The sequence below is a fragment of the Acipenser ruthenus genome, chromosome 5 (assembly GCF_902713425.1).
Source record: "Acipenser ruthenus chromosome 5, fAciRut3.2 maternal haplotype, whole genome shotgun sequence".
Lineage (NCBI taxonomy): Eukaryota > Metazoa > Chordata > Actinopteri > Acipenseriformes > Acipenseridae > Acipenser > Acipenser ruthenus.
Genome location: NC_081193.1, coordinates 14,550,851 through 14,575,098, shown reverse-complemented (window position 1 = coordinate 14,575,098; position 24,248 = coordinate 14,550,851). Strand labels below are relative to the sequence as shown.

Here is a 24,248-nt window from a genome sequence, read left to right as displayed (position 1 = left end):
GGTCAGGTCTCGGGTCCTCAGGTCTGGGTAGACCTGTGAAGACCTCTAAGATGCAGGCATTCTCCATTCATTTTTACAGGCTCCGTACCAATCCTGCCTTTTTGCTAAAGACAATCTCGACATTTCATGTCAACAAGTCTATGGAATTGGAGGCTTTCCATCCACCTCCTTTCCAGTCTGACAGGGAGCGACAGCTCCATATGCTCTGCCCTGTGCGGGCCCTGGCGTTTTATGTTGGCAGGACAAAAAGTTGGAGGCAGTCTGAACAATTTTTTGTCTGCTACGGGGCTAACTCCCATGGTCAAGCCCTGTCTAAGCAGAGGCTGTCTAAATGGATAGCAGGTACAGTCAGGACTGCCTATGGGCTGGCCAACTTGGTCCCTCCAGAGAAGCTCACTGCCCATTTTACAAAGGGCATGGCAACTTCATGGGCTTTATCTGTCAAGGACATTTGCAATGCAGCGGTGTGGGCTGCTCCCCATACCTTTACTAGGTTCTACAGACTTCATGCCATGGACCGTCAAAACCCTGGTTTTGGAACTAGAGTGTTAAGGGCGGCTTCTCAGTTTTTATGTCCTTGGGGGCGGGCCATGACTGCGTCACAGGCTCGTCGAGCAGCTTTGATATATCTTATTCGTTTTGGGGTCTTTAGGAGGGAAATACCCATGCGGTAATGGTTACATTTCTATTTCAGGGAACCAGGGTTATGATAATAACCTAACAAGATTACAATTAGAAACTTGCTCGCGAGATTTAGCTATATTAAAGTATGATAGGGAGTATACAGGCTCGTGGAATTTAAAACATAATTGCAAATTGTGGCGAAATGTTAAAAAATGCCTTAACACACAAAAAACCCAGGAGAATATTCCCGTGACCATAAGGATTTGGTTGTGGAAGACAACAAAGGAAAGAACCGTGCAAGTACTGTGAAGTGTGCAAGTACTGTTGAGTTGCTATATATATTGTGACAGAAAAAAAACGGCCAAGAAGTTTGGAAAGTAACCGAAAACAATACTTTCATACATATAAAAAGCGAAAGCCCTGAAAAAGAACGATTTACATAAAACTCGAAAAATTATATTAATAAAAACCGAAAAGCAGAAGTCCCAAATTATAATTAGGGCTTGAATTTTTCGGTTTTTATTTTTTATTTTGTCCAGTGGTGTTTTTCAATTTTTAATTATTATTTATCAAAATCAGTTACTTTCCGGGTTAAAAAAATAAACCCTACTCAAATACGCTACATTTTGGTTTTTCATACTCTTTACACACATCTGTCATACATAATTATAATTATAAAAAGGTTCATTTATTATGTAGAAGTGCAGATGTCCACCTAGTAGAACTGAGGAAAGAAAACCCAGGTCCCATTTCAAACTGAACTACTGTAAACTGATCCCACACAGGTAAACTATATATAATCAAAAAGAAAAGGGTATTGTAGGTGCACAGAAATGTGAATAATTGATAAAAAATATATATATATATATTAAGACGTTTCGGACTACAAGTCCTTCATGTTTTATCGACATAAAAAATATATATTTTGTAAACATGTAATTTAGGGTGTTCTGAAGGTCATTATCAGTTAAAACAGAAAGATGCAATCCTTCATTATAATTTACTAAGAATTTATTATAGAAGAGTGACATACCATCTTTTGGATAACTTTTTTAAATGTGATAAGATATGAGTCCACATAATGACTTGACTTGATTTGACCACTTGGGGTTGGGGTTCCATTCAGATTGCAGTTTGACTGCCAGGCGAAAAGAATGCTGGTGCTCCTGCTTTTCTTTTTACAAGTACCTAACATGTTAATATGAGAGAAAATACTTTGTAGTATCAAAAACCTGTAGAAGATGTAGAGATTATGATATTTTCATGTTTATTTCTCCATATTTGAATTTAACCTAGAAAGATCCTTGCTATATACTGATGGTGCTGAAAGTCTGCAGAAGCTTCATTTCAGATTTGTAGCTTTTCTTTTATTTAACGTCCATGGCTGTCACAGTGGAGTGCACTAAGATGCACTGGCCCCTCAAGGCATCTTTTCATGCTGATGGAGCAATAAAATACCCCAATTACATAAAAAAAGACTTTCATTGAATGTCTCAAATAGACCTCCTTTTGAACATTAATAGCAGATACAACAGACATTGATAGCTGCATGCCTTAATGCATTGCAGTTCGGGACTGGGTGCAAAAGTGTTATTAGAGAGACAAAGGGAAATCAATCCTTCGAGAGGTCCCTGTCAGACGGGAGCTACACAGAAGTCTACCATCTGCTATTTGCTTTCATCCCACTGCAGCTGAGTGGTCTGGGCTCAACACACTACCCTGACAACTCAGCTGAATGTAAGCTTTGCTTCAGTCTAGGGAGGGTTTACTTTCATTTGAAAAAAAAGAGAAACCAAATAGATTTATGGGGGAGTGGATAGACATATGTATGGTGTCTTCTTAAACTGCATAGAGAATTCTTTTGGATCGCCTAGAATTTTAGGATCGAGACATTAAAAAAAAAAAAATGATGTGAACATAATATAGGCCTAGATCTTTTATTTAATATCACGTAATCAAAGAAACTACAAAATGATATCACAAAAGTCTACTGGAAGCCATAATAGTAGTATTAATGTAACATTTTTCAATTTTTGCCAGTTTTTCGTTAAGTATATGGAAAACTACAAAACGGTATGTAATTCAATATGTTAACGTAACATTATTCAGCAGGTTTCATTTGACTTAATGAAGCACAATTTGTTGTTTCTACAGGGTGATGCAAAACCTTTGGCCATAGCTGTAGGTTCGATGCTGTTTTATGGTTCACAACCACCTTCCATTGTACTCTGGTGCAAAGCTTGTATTCTCTCTTTTGCTTAGATTTTTATACCGTCTGTATTTAAAGCTGTGTTTACACGTGGATTTAAGAATAATTCTGGAAGAGCACAAGCATATGGCTTACCCAGATGACATTACTAACAGGAAGTTTGTCTTTTTTAAAATCTGAGTTCTAAAAACTGTACTGATTGTCAAGCAAGTTAAGGCGCTTGTGACACGATGTGAGTGATGTGGTGTACAAATGGACTGTCCAGACAGTACTTTCCAGTGCAAACGTCCGTGTTTATTGAAATAACGAATAATAAAGCCACCCCTTTACAGCGATGGTTATGGGGGGGGGGGACATGGTGGGTTACAGTCCCAAACAAAACAACAAAACAAACACTCCACAACCACAATCCTCCACAACAAAACTGTGCTCTTCCCAACTCAGGAAAGTGGTGCTTGTCCGTGCTGTGCTGTGCAGTGAGGGTAGTCCTCTGGGATTTGTGCTCCTCCGTGGCGGCAGCTCCTGACTCCTAATCCTCCTCTGCAACAACAAGACAAAACAATAACACAATAACACAGTGCTCCGGCCAAGCATCACTTCCAGCATCAGGGGCCATACTCATGTAACTGCGCCCCCTTTGTACTGGCAAACTCTTCCCCGTGATCAGCCCAGCGCCACAGTCTATCCAATCGCGGCATGCCTCGCAGCTGACCACAATGGAGTTGCTTAGTAAACTCGCAGCTATGCGTTCTCTCCAAAATGGCCGACTTCTGGTTGCCACCTACCATTGATTCGGCCAGTCTATGGGAAAGTATACCACCAACCTTACACAGCACCCTTTCCGGGGGAGACTTGCAGCTCAGATTCCTTCTCTCTCTGTCACAGAGCTGTAAAAGAATATCTTGCTCGTTATTGTATTGCACACTTACCAAAACAATTTGAAGTGACCTGCTACTGAAGCCACACTGCATAGCTCATGGTGCATTGTTCCTATGGAAATGGGTTCATTGTCCAGTTTTGAAGGTTTGTGAGCCACTGTAGCACGTCTGTTGCTTGTCACAAAATATTCCGCACATAAGTAGGTTCGATCCATGGTGTTTCACTTGCTCCAGAAGTTGTGCTTTCCAGAGGTGGTTTTCTGCAAATGTAGACGGTCGGGAGACTGTTTTGCTGGACACGCTGGTCAATGCTGCCGCTGTGTTGAGGGACAACACATCCTGTGGACGACACATACATTTGCATACAGTACAAACTAGGAGATTGTCATCTATAACAGAGTGTATGACTTCAAGTGCTGATAGGTCCATAACCCACAAAAGCAAATACTTCCTAAAATTAAATCAAAAGTAACCCCTACTTTTGCAATGTTCTAACTGTTTCCAGGTAAACTGACAACATTCTTTGTGTTGCTGCTCTGGCCGCCCAAACACTGCATTTAAACTTTAATGATTAAATCAGAATTTAATTTCAAAAGAGCAAGGAGTGTAAATAATACTTCAGAGTCGTTTTAAAGCCACAACAGACAGAAAACAAAATAAATGATATGGTACACAATAGGACTGTCAGTTAAGCCTCAAAATAGCAATTGATTAATTGGGCAAACAAGTAAACATCAATGATTGTACCGCCCACATACATTTTTGCTCCATTCTTCTCCCTGTGACATTTATTATTTTAATATAATTGCTGTCCAGTAAAGTTGTGCACAACAATTGAATGTGAGCAAAACACAAAAAAACACAACATTCACAACAAGCCTAAAGCAGGTTTAACATACTACAGGGGTGTTACTAAAATATTTATTCCAAACAGATTACAGTACTTTGGAATGTAATCTAATATAAAAACACTTATTTTTTAAATTAGTGACAGCTGCAGCATCACGCATTGCATCTTGTTAATACTGTACCACCTAACCTTCAGTATCTGTGAAACGCACAATGCGGGAATTCCTGTCTAAAACATCATCATCATAATGATAATCAGCACTAATAATAATAATAATAATTACAAATAAATTGATTTACTTACCACAACATGCATACCCCATAGGTCAAGCTGATCGTTACTCCAAAATTGTGTTTAACATCACAGATCATTTATTAGTATATTTTTTTAATGTTATTGAATATCGTTAAATATTCATTAGATAATAGTTCATTTTGAAACTCCAAAGAAACTATGTAGAGTCAGTTTTCTTCAATGTGCACAATTTATTTACAGGCTGTTTGCCATGTATGCGGTGTGCTTTTTTTGTTTTTGTTTGTTTACATTGAACACACAGAGGACGTACTTACGAAGCATTTTCAAAACTGATTCGCTGTTAGGATGGGACCAGCAAATCAGATGCTTCCAAAAGCTAAGCACGCCCACCAAGCTGACACTCAGCGAACATCTGTGAATAGAAATATTGTTCACATCAAAATGTATGTAAAATATAAGCTCAAACGCTGGTGGAGCCGGGCCCACGTTCCTGAATATTGGTGGAGCACGGGCACCACGGGCCCATATAACTCACTGCCTATGAATAGTGCCCCTCGTTTTTGACTAGTCTGTATATTGTAATACCAGCAGTAAGCTGTTTTTTCAAAACACCTTTATTTGTTGACTGACCTACAGTACATTGTTACTAGTGGACTGCTTTAACAAAGATTTTTCATGAAAACTACAGTATCTTGGGGACTTAAATAAAAAAAAATGAATTCAATAGATTTTTTTTGTAAAAATGTTATTTATGTTCAAATTGAGTTGTTAATTCTTAATAAATTGGTAAAAACTGAAAAAAAACGGAATTGGTCATTTTGAAAAATGGAATTTGCCATTCCCAAGAATGGAAAATCAGGAGCCCTAGATACTACATGATGGCTGAGAAGTTGGTTTAATTATTTATTTATTTTTTTTAGTTCAAGAAACAGTGAATAAATTATGCAAAAGAAGATTAATTGTTGTCTCTTTAAAGCTATGCTCACATCTGACTACTTACTGAACATGGCCTTTACATTCAGGCAATGTTTTACTTTTTCTACTTAAAGAATTTTAACAAAAGTCATTCCATATATGAAATAAATTATGCATGCTTTTGCTCTTTTAATGTAACCAGCATAATCTTGTAAGTCACTGCTCCCCAGTCCATATATAGAAGTACAGTACCAGATGGAATTCAAAGCCTACATATTGTTGTGTTATTATGTGCTTTTCTAAGTACTGGGGAAAGTCCTGTACTCAATGAATATACTGCCCTATACTGAGTCCAGTAATTTGAACCCTTGCTTTTAGAGAACATATTGTAGGCTGGAGAGTAGCAAGGGATGCATACTGGTAGCAATGTATACCATTAAAAAAACTCAGCAGGGTTCTTTCTAAAACACCTGGGATTTGTTATCTGAATCTAAGCATGAGCAGGCTAGTGACAAAAATTACCATTATCTTGCATTTTCTTCTTCTATAGCTAAAATTGGTCTGGTGAGCAGAGTGACTATCGCAGATCACATTCTGTTTCCATAGCAACCATTGAAGACTTCCATTCCGCCCTCTCTGTGTTGTGTTTAGGAACAATACATTTAAACTGCTATCTCCTGGTAGCTGCTGCCCTAGTAAGATATATATTTTTTCCTGGATCAGCTGGCACCTGAGGTTTATTAGATCAACATTCAATATTATTTTCACACTACTGTATTGAAATGTTTTAGCATAACCACTTTAAATCTATTGAAATGTATTCTTGCCAGGACTTCATTGTCCTTTAGAGTAACTGCCGTGGAGATGAGACCTTCATGAAGGTGAAGGTCATTTTGGACTGCTTCACTATGATCTGTAGCCCCATATTTCCAAATGTTGCTTTCGGGCAACATTCTACTGTTAAATATTTTGATCTGAATACTGCAACAAAACCCGTAAGTTGGACTCCTGTGGTAGGATGTAGCTGTGGAGAACTCAGGAACAAATGTTTCAGGCATTCTACTGTAAAGACAAATTTTAAAAAATCTGCCCATTGTCTTGAACACTCAAATCTCAGGACATTTAAACAATTGTGGATGATTGCCTATTGGCTAAATACAGAAGATGACAACGTCTATGTAACTAAATTTACTGCTGCTTTCCTGCAAAGATCTCCAGAATATGATCCCAAGAGTTCAAAGCCTGCTTAAATACATTCATTGAACTTAGTTGGTTGTAGATTATTCTTTATTATGCTGTAACCACATTGTAACCATGATACACAGCACTACATCAACTTGTACTGTAGAATGTGGTTAATACAGCATGTATTTAGATCTTGTCAATTTTATTTTTGTGGGTTGTTTGTTTGTCGGGGGCATTGACAGGAGTGGATCTATGGGATATCTAAGTATAGAATTTAATAAGTGGGTTATATTAAGGCAAATAAGTGAACCTCATAACAGCACTGCTGTACCCTTGCTTCAAACAGCTGTCATAAAAATGTGTTACTGTATCAGGTGTAAATGGAATGTATATCATGGGTGTGCAATTCATATCGCCCGACACCCAGGACAACAAGATTTGTGTGAGGGACAACAAGTTTTACTGTTATACTTTGCCCATTGGACAAGTATTTTTTTCCTTCTTTTGTCACAATGTTCTGTTGCTAGGTCCTGAAAACTCTAAACTGCAGAAGTCTCGCACATACAAATGAAAAAAAATCTATACAGAGTACACAAATACACATACCCTTTTAATTCACAAACCCTCAGTCACACACAGTGACAAACATATTTAAATTAATACAACAATACTATTACATTGCCTTTGTCTACAGTAGGAGCCCAATAAAGTTTGACTGGCAGCTCTAGGAAGAATATTTCACATCATAAAAACATATACAACTATTTTATATGTAACAGTTTATCAATTTAATTATTTTTTAAAAAAGCTACTTAAATCGTGTGGTTGGTAGTAGATCTGTAAAGCTATAGATTGACCGACAGCGTAATGCCCACGAAACAAAATTATTTATCTTTATCCAATGACCTTATAGAAAACCAAAACATTAAACAAGCATCATTGTTTGACGGGTGCGTAATGTGAAGAAGTTCACCATCAGATAGATCTGCCAACTCATCAACATCTTCTGTAAAGAAAAAAAAAAAAAAAAAAGTTGTTTGGGGTCGGTAAGTGTTCTTGTTTATGTAAAGCAATTTAATATGCTCTCTGGTAATACTGCACTTTAAAATCATGGTATATATGGTAACTGAAACCGAAACCTAAGATACTGAAATGCTGCACCTCATAATATCTCTGAAGGCCTGATGTAGTTTGAATCTTTTTTAATTATTTATTTATCAGTTTAATTATTATTTTTGTTTTGCCATGTGTCATGCAAAAAAATTAGATAGGCTCAGTTTTGGCAAGATTGTTTGACTGAATTACATTTTCTTTATTTGATTATTATTAATCACTAATTGATTGTGTTTATTGTTTAATAATAGCAAAATCCTAAAAGTATATTCTATTTGTGTGTGTGTGTTTTTGTGATTTTTTTTTAAAGAAGGACAAGTAGATTATTCTAGCATTTTATCCCTTGGACAAGAAGTGTTTTTCAAAACTTGCACACCCCTGTATAGGTTTGCTGTCATTTAAAAAAGTCTAATATAAAATCATATACAGGAGCCAGTGCTTATATATATATATATATATATATATATATATATATATATATATATATATATATATATATCGGGCCCATAAGAAATGGAGCACAGTGGCTGATTTACAGTTGAGGGCATCGGCCTTCCTGTAAGCTCCATTTACTGTTAGAATGAATCTGTCATTTAGGACCCTGTTTAATAGTCTTGTCGTGTTTGCTGGGAAGCTGTCCACTCAGACAGTGCTGAAGTCTGTACCGGTAGGGCCTTGGGCTGAAGTAAATTACATTGCCTTGCTGAATTAATTATAGCTGATAAGGGATGGAAATACGACTCCTGTTGCATTGCAGTTTCACCCATTCCAGGTTTTAATATTATCATTATTTATTCATTAGCAAACACCCTTATCCAGGGCGACTTACAATTGTTACAAAATATCACAGTACAAAGTATCACATTACAAAGTATCACATTGTAAAATATCAAATTTCAGAATATCACATTACAGATAAGAGCAGTTGTAAAGTACAATATCAGTAGCAAAAAATAGAGAATAGTAGCAAAAGATCAAATTCAAATAACAGCAAATAATAGAGATTATAGTAAATAATTACATAGAAGAGCGGGTTCGACCAAGAGCAATTAACTTATAGTAAAAATATTTGCTTATACGAGTAAAGTCCAGTATGAGCACGTAGTAAGCACAATGAATGTACGTTCTGTTTGTATAGTTCTGTTTTAGGTGAAACATGCGTACGGCTTAAGACAGGGAGACCAGCTTTCGTGATCTACCAACTCGACACCTTTGCAGCCATTTTGAAGGGATTTTATCATGCATTACCATACAAATCACATATTCATTCTGATTACCATAGCGTGGCACAATAAAATCAGTGTGTGCCATAATATGCCCACTATTCTGCGGCATAATGAATAATTTTTTTTTTTTTTTAAACATTTTTAAATTGCATTCCCTGCCTCAAGATGGCTTCCCATGTACCTGCATGGACCTCTCAGAACTACATTTCCTATCATCCGTCTGCTCACATATGTAACTGGCAAACAGTGTGCTCTCCGCATGTCTCCTTCCAGGTCAGCTTGAAGCAGTTGGCAGATGTCAGTGATTGTTTGTCTGTAGAAGCAAAATTGCTGCATACATTGTGTGTCAGACAGGCTCAGAAAAGACAGGTGACTTTTAAATATTTGGGGATGTCTCCTCCTCCTCCTCTCTCTTTGTTTGGCCACGTAGAAATCCAGTGCACACTCCATATTTCTTTTATTTCTCATTTTTCTCTCTCTCTTTTCTTTACATGCTAAAAGACGGTTGCTAAATCACATAGGTTGGCAAAATATTTTGCAATTGCCTTAGGGGTTTGCGAACATTGCTAAATAGGGCCCCAGGACTGCTCATGCATGGGAATCCAAAGGGTTTGTCTAAATGGCCAAAATAGCTTCATTTCTATGGGTCAGGGGATCAACTGCAGCTGATTAGATTAAACTGTCTGTGTATTCAGAGAGACAGAAACAGTCTGTCTGCATCAGGGGGTAAATGTTTAACCACTGAATCCAGATTCACACTGCATCACAGGCAGCACCCCTGAGAGATCACATAACGAAGTAAAAAGCAGGGAAAATCCATCATCAAAGCTACAGATAGGGGACAGTTTAGCAACTGGGCAGTGGTTTGGTCTGCTCCAAAGATTTATTTTTATATCTATAGAATGGCTGAGTTGTATGATACAGAAATACGTTTTTTTAAGTTCTACAGTAAGATCAGTCTGCTTAACTTGCATCCTTAGTTTAGTTAATGTCAAGAAACAAACAAAAAAATAATAATTCTAAGCATAATACAACTGCCAGTCAATCATCTAAAACCTGACAATCAGAAATGTTGGATTATCCAAACAAATGTGATGTTGCTGTATACAGTAAATGCATACTCCAGTAAAACCTTGATTATCAGAGACAAAAGTGTGTTGCCAGTCATTTTCTAAATATGAATTCAATTAAGTGGATTTATTTTTATAGAATAAACAGTGGCTATCCAGATATGACCAGAGACACAGTTGCAATCGAGTTGGAAGGCTTTAGATTATTTTTAGGACCTGGTTGACGACTGGGCTTTTAGGGATCCAAAAGACTCTGGCTTGCAAAGACAGTCACATGCACTTTCAAATCCTATCGGTTTTTTAATTTATTCTGTTTTAATGTTAAAAATAATATGCTTGCCTTGTGGGAGCCGAACAAGTGAAACAAGGTTATGAATTCTGCATTGAAAATATTCATACTCTTGGGAAGTGATTCTTTTGCTATAATAATACAAATAATATTTTGTGCAATCTATATATAGAGACGTTAGAGCCATATTGATGTGTTACTGTTACATTTGAGCAGTTGCCTCTGTTTCTAAGCATTCAAGGTTAAAATTATATATATTAAACATTGTGAAGATGATTTGAAGCTGAGTTCAGTGTTCAAATGTTAGTATGCTGTACAGTTTATCTTTAGTCAGCTGCAATTAATTCCCAACCATACTGTACAGATGCCCAGTCTGTTTGTTAATAGGTATTTATTTGGTTGTATCTTTGAGGTGCTGGATGTTGGTTTAGTTCTTAAAAGACAAAGAGAAAAAAGTACTGGAGCACCAGACTGCTCAAGTTAGTTTAATGTCAGTTTTGAGAAACCACACTTAAAAAAAAAAAAAAAAAAAAAACTATACAGACACATGACCTTGCACATACTCTTTGTGAATATTTTATTAATAAAGCTCCTTAAACGTGACTATGATTACTTGCATCCCCTCACTTTTCTCATTCTTCTTGAAATTAAATTGAAACCCAACACATGTCTAGTCCAGCCTGCCTTTGTTAATGTATACAGCTGTGTCTCAGGCTGCTCTAATTCATTCATTTACATGCAGTCTCTCAGCCTGCTATCTTAAATTATGATTCATTGATGCTGACAGAAGGCCTACAAAAGTGCAATTTCACCAATACTATTACGGCACATACGAAAAGTCTGTCTAGACCATTTAATCAAATCCTTAAGTCAATAGACTACTTTCACTGCTACATTTTTTTATGATATATTTATTGCCAATTAATTGATCTTCTAAGAATGTCTCCCTGATTTACTCCAATTTGCTACAATATCTGGGTAAACACAGTAATTGAGACTTTTGTTGTGTACAAAAGTGTATAAACATTTAGGGAAATACTGGTTCCAGTTTTAATACGTTATGGTCATGGTTCCGTTTTGTCCCAATGACATTCCACTCGGTGACGGCGCTAGGGTTTACTGGGCCCTGGTGCAAGACTGTGAAGTAGACCCCCCCCCCCCCAAAAAAAAAAACACGCAGCAAAATCTGAATCGGTCAAAAATATAGGCCTATTTTTATTTTCCAACAAAACACATTCTAACGTTATTTTAAGATGACTGTGAACATGACAGTAATCAACCTAGTAACAGTATATCCAAGCATTTTTATAAATCAATTATGTAACAAGATTAATGAATTTGGCCATAGACATCAACTGGATTTTTAAATTAATGTTATCAAGTACAAAAGTTAGTATGAAAACGTTTCTATAAAAAAAAGACATGTCTGCATCTCTAAACTTAGTGCCACAGTACAAATGCATTTGTTACAACTCATAAGCGAGAACATCATTCTATGAACACACTTAACAAATGAATATCCCAAAACGCATGTTATTGTTTTACATACTGAATTTTTACCAACCGTTAGTTAAGGTGGAATTTCAGGCTCAGACATGTTCAGCTGGTTTGGTGTAAACGGAACAGGTTTTAGCCTTTTCGCAAAATCATTTAGTTCCATTTCTGTTCTAGCATCATGGCTGACAGCGATTTGGGGATGATGCTTGTGCATTGTGGTGATTTTTTTTTTTTTTCAGGCAGAAAGTCCTAAGCAGTATTCATATCATATGGAATCAACTATAAAATTAATATTATGGATCAAATATATTATTATTATTATTTATTTCTTAGCAGACGCCCTTATCTAGGACGACTTACAGTCGTAAACAAATACATATATATAAAAAACTATCTCACTATACACTACAGACCATCGTAAATCAAAGTTACATTTATTGTATTTTGCCAGTAATTGCATTACATTTATAGTTTACCTATAGAATACAGTGAATTAGCAGTACAGCTATGGCCAAAAGTGCATCTCCCTATGTAATTAAATAATTTTGCTTAATATGTCTCAATCCACAAAAAAAAAATGTAGGTGATGCAAAACTTTTGGCCGTAACTGTATCTGGCACTCCAAGCAGACCGGCAGGAAAGTGGAACGGTTTCACCAAATCAGATTGTCCATTTCTGTTTGGGCTCTCGAAATTACGCCTTAGTAATGCATCTCGCAGCAGAACAATCACATGACCTTGACACTGACCTATTACCAGAGCGCTCGCTCTGCGTCCCGCCTGCAGATAGACAGTCTGTCAGCTGTGGTTTTCGATTGATTTTCAAATTTGTGTTTTGATTTACAGTCCGCCAATACTACCTTGCTTGCACACACCCCATCCCCCCCCCCCCCCCCCCCCGACGCCCGCCCTGATTCCACTTGAACTTGTTATAAGGAGGAAAACAAATGGTGTGGTCTCTAACTAAAAATGAATTAGTTGATTTATTTATGTGAACATGTCTACCACTAGACCCCACTGCTCCTGCAATAATGTTTGATAATCTTCGTTTTTTAATGTTGTCTTTGTATCCCTTCTGAGAACTGTCAAAAAGGATAGGATGTTTTGTGACCTTCATGTCTCTGTATTTACAATGGGAAGCAAAGTAAATTCTAGATTTTCTATGTTGTATTGCTTGCATTGTTCCATACTGCAGGCCTGCTTTCACTGATATTGACCTATTCAACATCTACAGTATCTTTTGTCTTTCATTCATTGTGAGATGCTTAGGAGCCTGGTTCAGAGTTTGAAAGCTTTCAATTGAGAATATTGATGAGAATATACAGTATTATACTGAGTACCCAGCTGTCACATTGATAAATCAGACACTAGTTTACATTTCTGGTTCTTTGTGTATTGGGTGATTTGATGCAGAGTGATATGAAGGTACAGTAGATATTACTCAGGTCATTTATTAAATCTCTTATTCACTCACTCTCTTTTCCTGCCTTGTACTTAAATCCTCATCACTTAATGCTCCACTTGGGCTATGAGTCCTTTACCTCAAGCAGAAGTTACAATATACAGTACACATTGCAACAACAGTCATAACCCTTATAATGAAGCATGCATAACAAATATTTTTCGTGTGTGAACACTTTTATATCTGTAGTTGATAAGCCTCAAGTGTTTGTATCAGGTGTTGAGTTTTCATGCACAATGTTATGTACATGAGGGGAATATCTGACGAACAGGAAGGAAAATATCAAATGTCTTTGTTGAGAATGGTAGAAACTGCTGGGCTTACTAAGTATGGGCAATAAAGCTTTTTTCACTTTGCCCTCAGTCAAGGTTATATTTGGGACGCCCTTTAAAACAGAAGAGGGTCAGTATTGTCTATCCTGGAACAAACCTTTTTGGATTGCAAATCAGATCTAAACAGTTTGAATAATTTGAAATTGTAAAGTGGCAGGGCTTGGTGACGATTGGTGTACCATGCTCTTACAGTGTGGTATTTAAAGGTCATGTACAAGACAAGCCCAAGACCAAACTGCGTATTAATAATGCCTGTGAGAGATAGCACAAGCGGACAGAGACTCAGAGACCAAAACTGCAGAGTGAAGTGCCGAAGCAGGTATTTATTAAAGAAAAATAAAACAAAAACACAAAACAAATAGGCACAGGGACAAACAAAAGGTTTACACAAAAATACAAAAACTGTTCAGGCTGGGCAGAGCCTTCACTGACCTTTTAAACACAATACAGAGACACAAAAACAACACAAGTTCACTCACCGAACTCCTCTCTCCAAATGCAGTCCTGAGATCTCCTTTTATGGGATGTGGCTGGAGCCTAATTAATCAATAATTAGCGATTATCTAATTAAGGCTCCAGCCACATTCTCACATATTTTTGCCAGGGAGGAATTAATCCCATCCCTGCCAACCACCACCAAACACCAATAAATAATACATGGGCAGAGCTCTTGCTCTGCCACAATGTCTTAATGTTTTAGCATATTAAACAGAAAATGAAATTACTGAGTCTATAAAAGAAAGTTTTGATTCTGTATCACCCCCTGTCCCCTTGCAGTATCCCCGCCAGTGGGATCTGATTCAGTGGGTGTTTTTTTCCATAATTGTCCCTAGGCTTTCAGTTTTCGTTTCTCCTAGTGGAATTTGATTTAGTTGAACCACTGTTTTGTCAGCCTGATTTATCTTCTCTTGTCAACAGTTCAATAATTCAGTCTGACAAACAAAATCAGTATGCAAGTGATGTGAGCATAAAGGACAGTATAAGAACAAATATTTGCTGCCCTGAGGTGTTTGTCACCTGTATAGCAGCACTAGATGTGAAAATAGAAATAGATTCTGGATACTGATTTAATATGGTTTTGTACCGAGTCAACTCCAGGCATTAGAAATTCAGTAAGAAATACAACATGTCTGGCTATATGTGTTTCCCATGCCTCCACTTGTAGTAAAAATGAGCAAGTGTCTGTGGCAGTTGTATTTATTTGGTTTAATGAGTGCTGATGGTAAAGACTGCACCAAGTTGATTCTGATAGAGAACCATTGTTTACTTGCAGGATTATGCATCTCATTGTAGGGGGGCTGTTCAGGGAAACCTACAGTATGTAAAGCAGAACGGTCATGGGGTTTCATAATGTGGTTCAGGGAAACATTTATTTAGTTCATGGTCATTTTCATTGATAATATGGAAATGGTGGGTGAAGAGATACATGACCTATTGCAAAGTCATTGTTTTGACTTGACTTTACAGTTGAAGGGAATTCTGGGAGTTGCTGCAGGTATGATTTATCAAGCAGATGATGTACAGACACTGAGAATAAAGTACAAGTACTATATGGTAAAACTTAATATTGTACAGTTGATTTTTAGAAATTCAGATTTTTGTTTAGTACCTGTCAATGTGATTATTGACTCCTGTTAAACAGGGAACTGGTGACCCATCTGTTTCTAGAGAACCTGCTTGATTTATTGCTCCTGATTTCTGTTGTGTTGGTAAAGATGGACTAACCGAGCATTGATCCATTATTGATCAATTTATTTAAGCCTAAATCTGAATATGATCACCTAATTGTCTACCATCTGCTGTTTTGCTTTTGAAATGAACGCTTCCCTACATGGAATTCCACACATTGAAACGAATAGTAAAATAGCATTCAGGCTCTGGACATGCTTTTGCAGAAAAAAAAAACAAAAAAACTAGGACATGGAAGATCTTGAAGTTGTGACTTCATTGTGATTCCTTATCAGGTTGGCCATAACAAAAATACAAATATATGCATAAAAGTGTATTTCTGTATATAATTGCTTTTTTATTTATTTCAGCTGAATGCATGTACAGTAATTCTCCAAAGTCATGAGGTCTATTCAGTTGGTACAGCTAACTGTTAAGATAATTCCAGTCAGGCCCGTCTGAGTACTGTTATAATAGTATTCTCTAAACATCCATCATCATTTCATTTATTTAAACTGCAATAGTATTTAAATCTACCCCGTAACTGAATCAGTTGAATAGACCGTCTGTGTATTTGCTTGTTAAATAAGATGTCTTGCAGATCTGTCCCATGCAGTATTTGCTCTAAACTGAACGCATCACTGGGGATGCAGTTTCTGGGGAAGCTCGAGTAGCCATCATCCGTCTGTAGCAGATAGCAGCTTCTCCCTGGGCCTTTGCTCTTGATCTGCAGTGAGCTGTGCAATACTAGCGGAAGGCCCAGATTTCCTTTGTCCCTTTCTCTATTCCCCTCCCTGATTTTAATGCCTTTCGACTCAACACTCTGCTTAAAGCATGCAGCAGCATTAACGCTGGCCTGGACAAAGCTCTTTTCTCAGCTTGGATTTGACACAGTTTGGAAAATGTATTTGTGACGGGGTACTGCCCCGTCTTTATGATCATGGTTGGGACTGGCAGGGAGGGGGTTAAAATTCCTCCCTGCCAGAAAAACATGTGAGAATGTGGCTGGAGCCCTAATTGACTAATCAGCAATTATTGAATAATTGGGCTCCAGCCACAGGGAATAAAAGCCAGGGGAGAGGCCCTGGCTAGGGGAGAGTAGGAGAAAGAGAGTTCTAGAAGCAAGAGTGTGTTTGTATGTGTTGTTTGGTTCCAGTGAAGGCAACGCCCAGCCTGGAAACTTTATTTTGTAAGTTTTTGTTTTGTGTTTGTATTTTGTGTTTAAATCTCTTTGTTTGGCCCTTGTGCTGGTTTATTTTGTATTTTTGTTTATTAAAAACTTTATTATTTTTAACTTTATACTGTCTCTGAGTCTCAAACCTCGGTCCATCCTGTCACATTTGGTGTCAGAAACGGGAGAGCGCCACCTGGAGGCTCAGAGCAGTAATTTTTTTTTCTTTCTTGAATTTTGGGAGTTATTTTTTTTTTTTTTTTTTGATAAATGGGGAAGAAGAGCAGACAGCGGCAAAGGCAGGAGAAGCAGCAGCCGAAGAAATGTAGGCTGCTGCAACAACAGCCACCCCAGCTGGAGGACCCAGCCAGTCTTTTCCCCTGGTGCTCCTGGTGCGGGAAGGAGGATCATCAGTGGAGGTCCTGTCCAGATGGGCTACCAGCTGACTGGTGTGGGTACTGTGAGGTGGATGGCCACAACTGGGCAGGATGCCCCCACAATCGGGACCAGGAGCAGCTGCAAACCCCGTCCTCGGCAGCCACCCCACCACTTCCTACATCACCGCCTTCACCACCATCCCAGGAAATATGGGACTGGTTGATGCACCCTGAGGCAGACCTCTCCCACGACCTCCCCATAGTTGTCAACACGCTGTGGCGTCGAGATGGGGGGAGGTGGGAAAAGTGGGAGGAACAGCATCACCCGGCGTCCTTCGCAGAGCTGGCCCTGATGGTCATTAATTACCTGGCGGTAGATATGGGAGACGCCCCAATCATTCCAATAAAGAAGGTGGAGCTGTCGTCCCGAGAGCCAGAGAGGGGTGAGCCATCGTCCCGAGAGCCAGAGAGGGGTGAGCCATCGTCCCGAGAGCCAGAGAGGGGTGAGCCTTTGTCCCGAGAGCCAGAGAGGGGTGAGCCGCTGTCCCGAGAGCCAGAAGGGGAGGAGCCGCTGTCCCGAGAGCCAGAAGGGGAGGAGCCGCTGTCCCCAGAGCCAGAAGGGGAGGAGCCGCTGTCCCCAGAGCCAGAAGGGGAGGAGCCGCTGTCCCGAGAGCCAGGAGGGGAGGAGCCGCTGTCCCGAGAGCCAGAAGGGATGGAGCCGTCGTCCCGAGAGCCAGAGAGGGGTGAGCCGCCGTCCCGAGAGCCAGAATGGGGGCCGCTGCCGTCGCCCAGAGAGGGGGAGCCGCTGCCGTCGCCCAGAGAGGGGGAGCCGCTGCCGTCGCCCAGAGAGGGGGAGCCGCTGCCGTCGCCCAGAGAGGGGGAGCCGCTGCCGTCACCCAGAGAGGGGGAGCCCGAACGTCCACAGCCCGAGAGGGAGGAGCCCGAACGTCCACAGCCCGAGAGGGAGGAGCCCGAACGTCCACAGCCCGAGAGGGAGGAGCCCGAACGTCCACAGCCCGAGAGGGAGGAGCCCGAACGTCCACAGCCCGAGAGGGAGGAGCCCGAATGTCCACAGCCCGAGAGGGAGGAGCCCGAACGTCCACAGCCCGAGAGGGAGGAGCCCGAACGTCCACAGCCCGAGAGGGAGGAGCCCGAGCGGGAGGAGTCGGTGCGTCCACGGCCCGAGCGGGAGGAGTCGGTGCGTCCACGGCCCGAGCGGGAGGAGTCGGTGCGTCCACGGCCCGAGCGGGAGGAGTCGGTGCGTCCACGGCCCGAGCGGGAGGAGTCGGTGCGTCCACGGCCCGAGAAGGGGAAGCCCACAGGCCCAGGGCTGAAGGGACCCGCAGGGGAAGAATATAGGCTGTTCCCACCTCCACCGCCAGCAGAGGGGGAACAGTCGGAGCTGTCTATCCCTCCACCGCCAGCAGAGGGGCAACAGTCGGAGCTGTCTATCCCTCCACCGCCAGCAGATGGGGAACAACCAGAGCTGTTTCTCCCTCCACCGCCAGCAGAGGGAGAAGAGTTGCTGTTCCCGCCTCCGCCAGCAGAGGGAGACGAGTTGCTGTTGTTCCCGCCTCCGCCACCAGAGGGAGCCGGGCCGCCGTTCCCGCCTCCGCCACCAGAGGGAGCCGGGCCGCCGTTCCCGCCTCCGCCACCAGAGGGAGCCGGGCCGCCGTTCCCGCCTCCGCCACCAGAGGGAGCCGGGCCGCCGTTCCCGCCTCCGCCACCAGAGGGAGCCGGGCCGCCGTTCCCGCCTCCGCCTCCCGAGGGTCCGCTGCTGCTGCCGTCGCCTCCCGAGGGTCCGCTGCTGCTGCCGTCGCCTCCCGAGGGTCCGCTGCTGCTGCCGTCGCCTGGGGTTGCCAGGGATCCTGCATCGCCTGGGGTCGCTACACTATGGCCGGAGCCCCACGGAGGGGAGTTGCTGGCCATGAAGAGGGGGAGGGAGGTCAGGAGACCAGCTCCCCCAGCTGCACTTTCGCGGCAAGATGGTGTGTGGCCGGAGCCCCGGAAGAGGGAGCTGCTGGCCACGAAGAATTGGGTGGTGCCGGACGTCCCACCATGGCCACCCCCATGGACACTGTGCTTCCCCCTCTTCCGGGACTGAGACTGAGGGGGGAGGTGGCCATTTAGGCCATGTTGTGCTTGGCACAAGGGGGGGGATATGTGACGGGGTACTGCCCCGTCTTTATGATCATGGTTGGGACTGGCAGGGAGGGGGTTAAAATTCCTCCCTGCCAGAAAAACATGTGAGAATGTGGCTGGAGCCCTAATTGACTAATCAGCAATTATTGAATAATTGGGCTCCAGCCACAGGGAATAAAAGCCAGGGGAGAGGCCCTGGCTAGGGGAGAGTAGGAGAAAGAGAGTTCTAGAAGCAAGAGTGTGTTTGTATGTGTTGTTTGGTTCCAGTGAAGGCAACGCCCAGCCTGGAAACTTTATTTTGTAAGTTTTTGTTTTGTGTTTGTATTTTGTGTTTAAATCTCTTTGTTTGGCCCTTGTGCTGGTTTATTTTGTATTTTTGTTTATTAAAAACTTTATTATTTTTAACTTTATACTGTCTCTGAGTCTCAAACCTCGGTCCATCCTGTCACAGTATTATTAGCAAAATACACAAGCAGATTATGCACACAGCAGAGGGGAATGTGAACTCAGAAAGCTTGGCTAGAGTTTGGCAATATTTTTTTTTAAATGATATAAAACCAATTTAGAGGGAGATTGCCAATTTGTCGTACAGTAATCCGTCATGTATCAGCCGTGATCAAGCTCTTCAACACAGTGTGAGAGGTGAGTGAGCGAGAACCAGAACCAGGATTGGATGCCGAAGAGTGAGTAAGTAAGTCATGAAAACAGAAGATTAGTTCAGACATTGTAGAGCCCATCAAAGTTTTCATACACTGCATTGTACGTACTCCGTGCGTAACCATTGCTGGTAGTGTCACGTGAGCTGTTCAGTGTGTTGATATGTGAATAAATCCTGTTCGCCTGCGGGGCGTATCAACTTCAACCTCCATCTCTGTCTCCTGCTTGTCACTCGGCAGCGAATGCACGCATCCATACGGCAGACGACTACCCTGTCGTAAGCATTAATACCCTGTATCTTTCTAAACAAGGGATTTAGGAGAGCTCCCTAATAAAAGCTGATTCCCAAAACAATAATTGTGTGAATATAGTAATTGTTACATCTGTGTATAATGGTATTTATACTTTTTACATATCTGCCCTTACTCTGGTCCCACCGCAGTCGGATACGCGACAGACTGTTGTATTTGAAAAACATGAGCTTCAACTGCTTTCAGATTGGGAGACATGAAAAAAAGAACAAGTTAAATATTACTACCAAATGGTCTTGAAAGGCTTGAGAGATCTCAGTAGCATACTGAAAGCTCAGGTCAAGCTTGTTTTTGGGGTGTTTTGATGTCCGTAACCGAATAGTTTACCCTATTGAAATTCATAATTATATTTCTCCCTAGTTTATCATTATTTGTTGTTATGGTCTTCTGTCTACCTGCTCTCCTGCTCATTTGGGGAAATTGTAGTAGTAGCATTAATAGTATATTACGGTGCAAAATAATTTTCTAGGTGTTGGCTGATCCATGAGCAAATTGAGAAACATCATTATTATCGGATACAAAGGATTACATGACAAGGATTTTTTTTTTTTTTTTACGTGGATTGTGTACCATGTAACAGTCAAACACAATGGATAGCAGTAGTCATTATCTTTTGTCAATAAATCCTACGTTTTTACTGAATGCATTTCAATAGGGAAAATCAGTTTCATCCAATTTTGTTTTGTGAGCTATTGTTCTCCTCAAACATGCCACCCTTTTTTTTAAATTATGTGTTATAGATTATTTCCTTCATACTGCAGTATTTAATTCTTTTTTAAATGCAAAGATTATATTGCATGCAAGCTCTTAATTCAAAGAACTGAGATGCTTGCTGCACTCTAGTCCTGCATGTATTGTCTATTTTTATACTTTCAGTAAGTCATTTTCCTGTATAGGTTTAAAGCTCAACGTTTCAAATGGTACAGGATTCATTCATTATGCATTTAAAACAGCAAGGAACTGCAGTTCAGATCTCTAATACAGAAATCTCCAGCCTGCATTAGCATATTTGACACATGACTAGGCAGTCAGCCGCAGACCTCCTCACAGTGGGGGCTTTGTAAATAATGAACGTTGCGCTGTGTTATTACAATGTTTGCTCTTTGCTAAGCCACAGTCCTGACAGGGGGCCAATTTAATCAGAGGGGTCTGCTGCAAAGCACACATTTTTGTTTCTAAACTCCCAAAATGTCAAGGGTTAGTTACTGAAGGAGATTTAAACATCCACACGGGCCACTTTTGTACCCTCAGCAATTTTTTTTTTTTTTTTTAATTGCTTATTTTTTTCAGTTTACAGAAAAGCAGAATACAACTGAGTCACTAATATATACATTCATAAAATTGTCAATGCATAAAAAATTTTAAATAAAAAAAATGAGAGAGTAAGACAGACAGAAAGAAAGAGAGAGAAGGATACAGGAGAGACAAGAAAGGAGGGTCACGAGTGGCCAGTTTGCACGTTAAAAAATAATTTAAACTAAAAATAAAAGGTAGATAAGTAAAATGTAAAATCAGGGCAGGCATGAAAGTGTAAGTTTGTTACAATTAAAGAGAAAGGTGTGCCAGGCTGAAGAGTCACTCTTTAATATTCTGAAGAGGCAGGACCTGAGAGAGAAAAATTAAGAGTTGAGAAGACAAGTTTAATAGTGCTATAAAAAAAAAGCAATTTAAATGAAACTACCGGTACACATCTAGGGAAAACTATGGTCAAATAGATTGCAGATTCAATACATTTGATGGAATGAAGCCAAGATACTATCACATTTTACTGTAGATGGAATAAAATGATTAGAATACAGATAACATGCTTTTATATTAAAAAAAAAAAAAATACCAGCTGCTCCATACAGGAGACATCAACAAAACCCCTTTCAACTTCAGCAAACCAGAGAGTTTAGTGAACAGAAAGCAGGTCATTGAGATATGAAGCGGCAAGTGGCTCACTAGCCTTATATGCTAATAAATGTATATTATCTGGTTTTGCAAGTTATTTTTTTGCCGAATGATAGATGGCTGCATTTAGATCAGCCTTGATCTGTCATATATACTGATGTTACAAGGAGGAGCATGAAAAAAAAAAAAAAATCTGGACTACAATTAATAAAAATGGGTTTACAGAGCTTCATTCTGCGTATTATACATTGTAAATCAGTATGGAGTCTACTTAAATTCAGTACACTGTGGCTAAGGTCTGTTCTTTTTAGCAGCATTTTACCTGTCGGTCAGACAGCTGCTATTCAAATATAAATTGTTAGAATGCGTTTTGGAGAAAAGGTTTTTGACTGCTTAGGAGTCCTCCCCCCCGCACCACCTCACCTCCCCCCCCCAACCCTGACCCAATCCAAGAAAGGAATTTAAGTCTTTGTCCCTTCTGAATCTACTCTAATATGTATATCCTTGTGGCTCCAGGCTGCACTTGTTGGAGGAACCACCATGGTGATAGGCCACGTGTTACCAGACAAAGACACTTCCCTGCTGGAGGCCTATGAGAAATGTCGAGCCCTGGCTGACCCCAAGACCTGCTGCGACTATTCCCTCCATGTGGGGGTCACCTGGTGGGGGCCCAAGGTAAAGCAGCAGAGTTTCTATGAATAGTAAATGTTTTAAAAAAAAAAAAAAAAAAGTTAAAGATGTATTAAAGTCTGCCTAGTGTTATAAAATTAAAATACCCTTGTAGTGTTTCTACCATCTTTATAAGCATGCACTGGTAATAACATCCTGCAAACGAGTAGCAGATGTATCAGAGTACAGTCCTACATGTAAAGACATCTGATGTTTTGCTTTTTCTCCATTGCACTTGAAGGTGAGGTCTGAGATGGAGACCCTAGTGAGGGAGAAGGGAGTGAACTCGTTCCAGATGTTCATGACCTACAAGGACCTGTACATGCTGCGGGACAGTGACCTCTACCAGGTCTTCCGCACCTGCAAGAATATCGGGGCCGTGGCGCGAGTCCATGCAGAGAACGGGGAGCTGGTGGCGGAGGTGAGTTCTCATTTATAAATAACGACCACTAGAACTAAAAGCAGCCTTGTGTGGTTGTGACTTACAATTATATTTACCCTTGTCTGAACTTCACTAGCTTCTAATTCTAATTAACCAGTATATCGATTATATTTGTATTTTTTTAAGCCCCTTGCATGCCTGTCATATCTAATTGCTCTCTACTAGCCCTTCTACTGATTGTCCAGAGGCAGTGTAAAGGACACGGCATTTACCTGTATTTATAAATAGTGTTTTTATTTTGTAGATTTTAAATTACTTCAAGGTTTGTTTAATTAATAAAGACACACCTATGCTATCAGGCAGAACCTTCAGTCCCTTTAGTATCCAGCGCAGATATAGCTCAATTATACTGGCCCTGTCTTCTTGTACTGCATCATTAACATTGAAATCAGTAATAGCAATAAGCTGGTGTGACTTGAGTGCTACTTTGCATTTACCCTTTTTAACTGTAAATGCCAGTTCCTAATATTCCCCAGGAGAATTGTATTTATGGATTTCCTTTAATAATGAGCCTGTGGGACGTACTGTATAAACCCAGGCTCTTTGTGCTGCCTGAGAATGTTTTCATGGCCAGGGCATTAGACTGCCTGGATCTCTGGCTTGCATGCATTACAGAATCAGGTCAGCCTTCCCTAGTGACAAAAACAAAAAAGACTGGAGAAAGAAATACATGTCAGACTTATTTAGTTTGGAGAACAAGCAGTAGGTTTTTAAATTATAGTGATCAAATGTAGGTCTGCTGATTTCAAACAACTTGTGTGTGTGTGTGTGTGTGTGGGGGGGGGGCATCATGTACTTATTTATGTATTTATTTGCCATAATGTTTACCTGAAATAGTTACTGTTCAGTGAAGTCCTGGGCAGATTGATAACAAGTTAAAACAGAGCAGTTTCACCATTAAATCAGTTCACTATGGAAAGCTTAACCAATTGATCTTGTATTCATTTGAGAACTGAAGGCTGGCATATGCAAATGACCTAGTTCTGTGTTTAGGTAGATATTACATTGCATTTG

The 24,248-nt window shown here is 40.3% G+C and overlaps 1 protein-coding gene across 1 annotated transcript in view; it reads left to right on the top strand.

Annotated features, from left to right (window-relative positions):
• Positions 1 to 24,248, top strand: part of LOC117402276 (dihydropyrimidinase-related protein 5) — a 54,464-nt gene that overhangs the window by 16,048 nt on the left and 14,168 nt on the right. The window contains exons 3-4 of the mRNA XM_034003256.3: positions 22,640 to 22,798; positions 23,034 to 23,213. Of these exons, the coding sequence (XP_033859147.2) occupies positions 22,640 to 22,798; positions 23,034 to 23,213 (339 nt within the window). The remainder of the gene's footprint in view (positions 1 to 22,639; positions 22,799 to 23,033; positions 23,214 to 24,248) is intronic.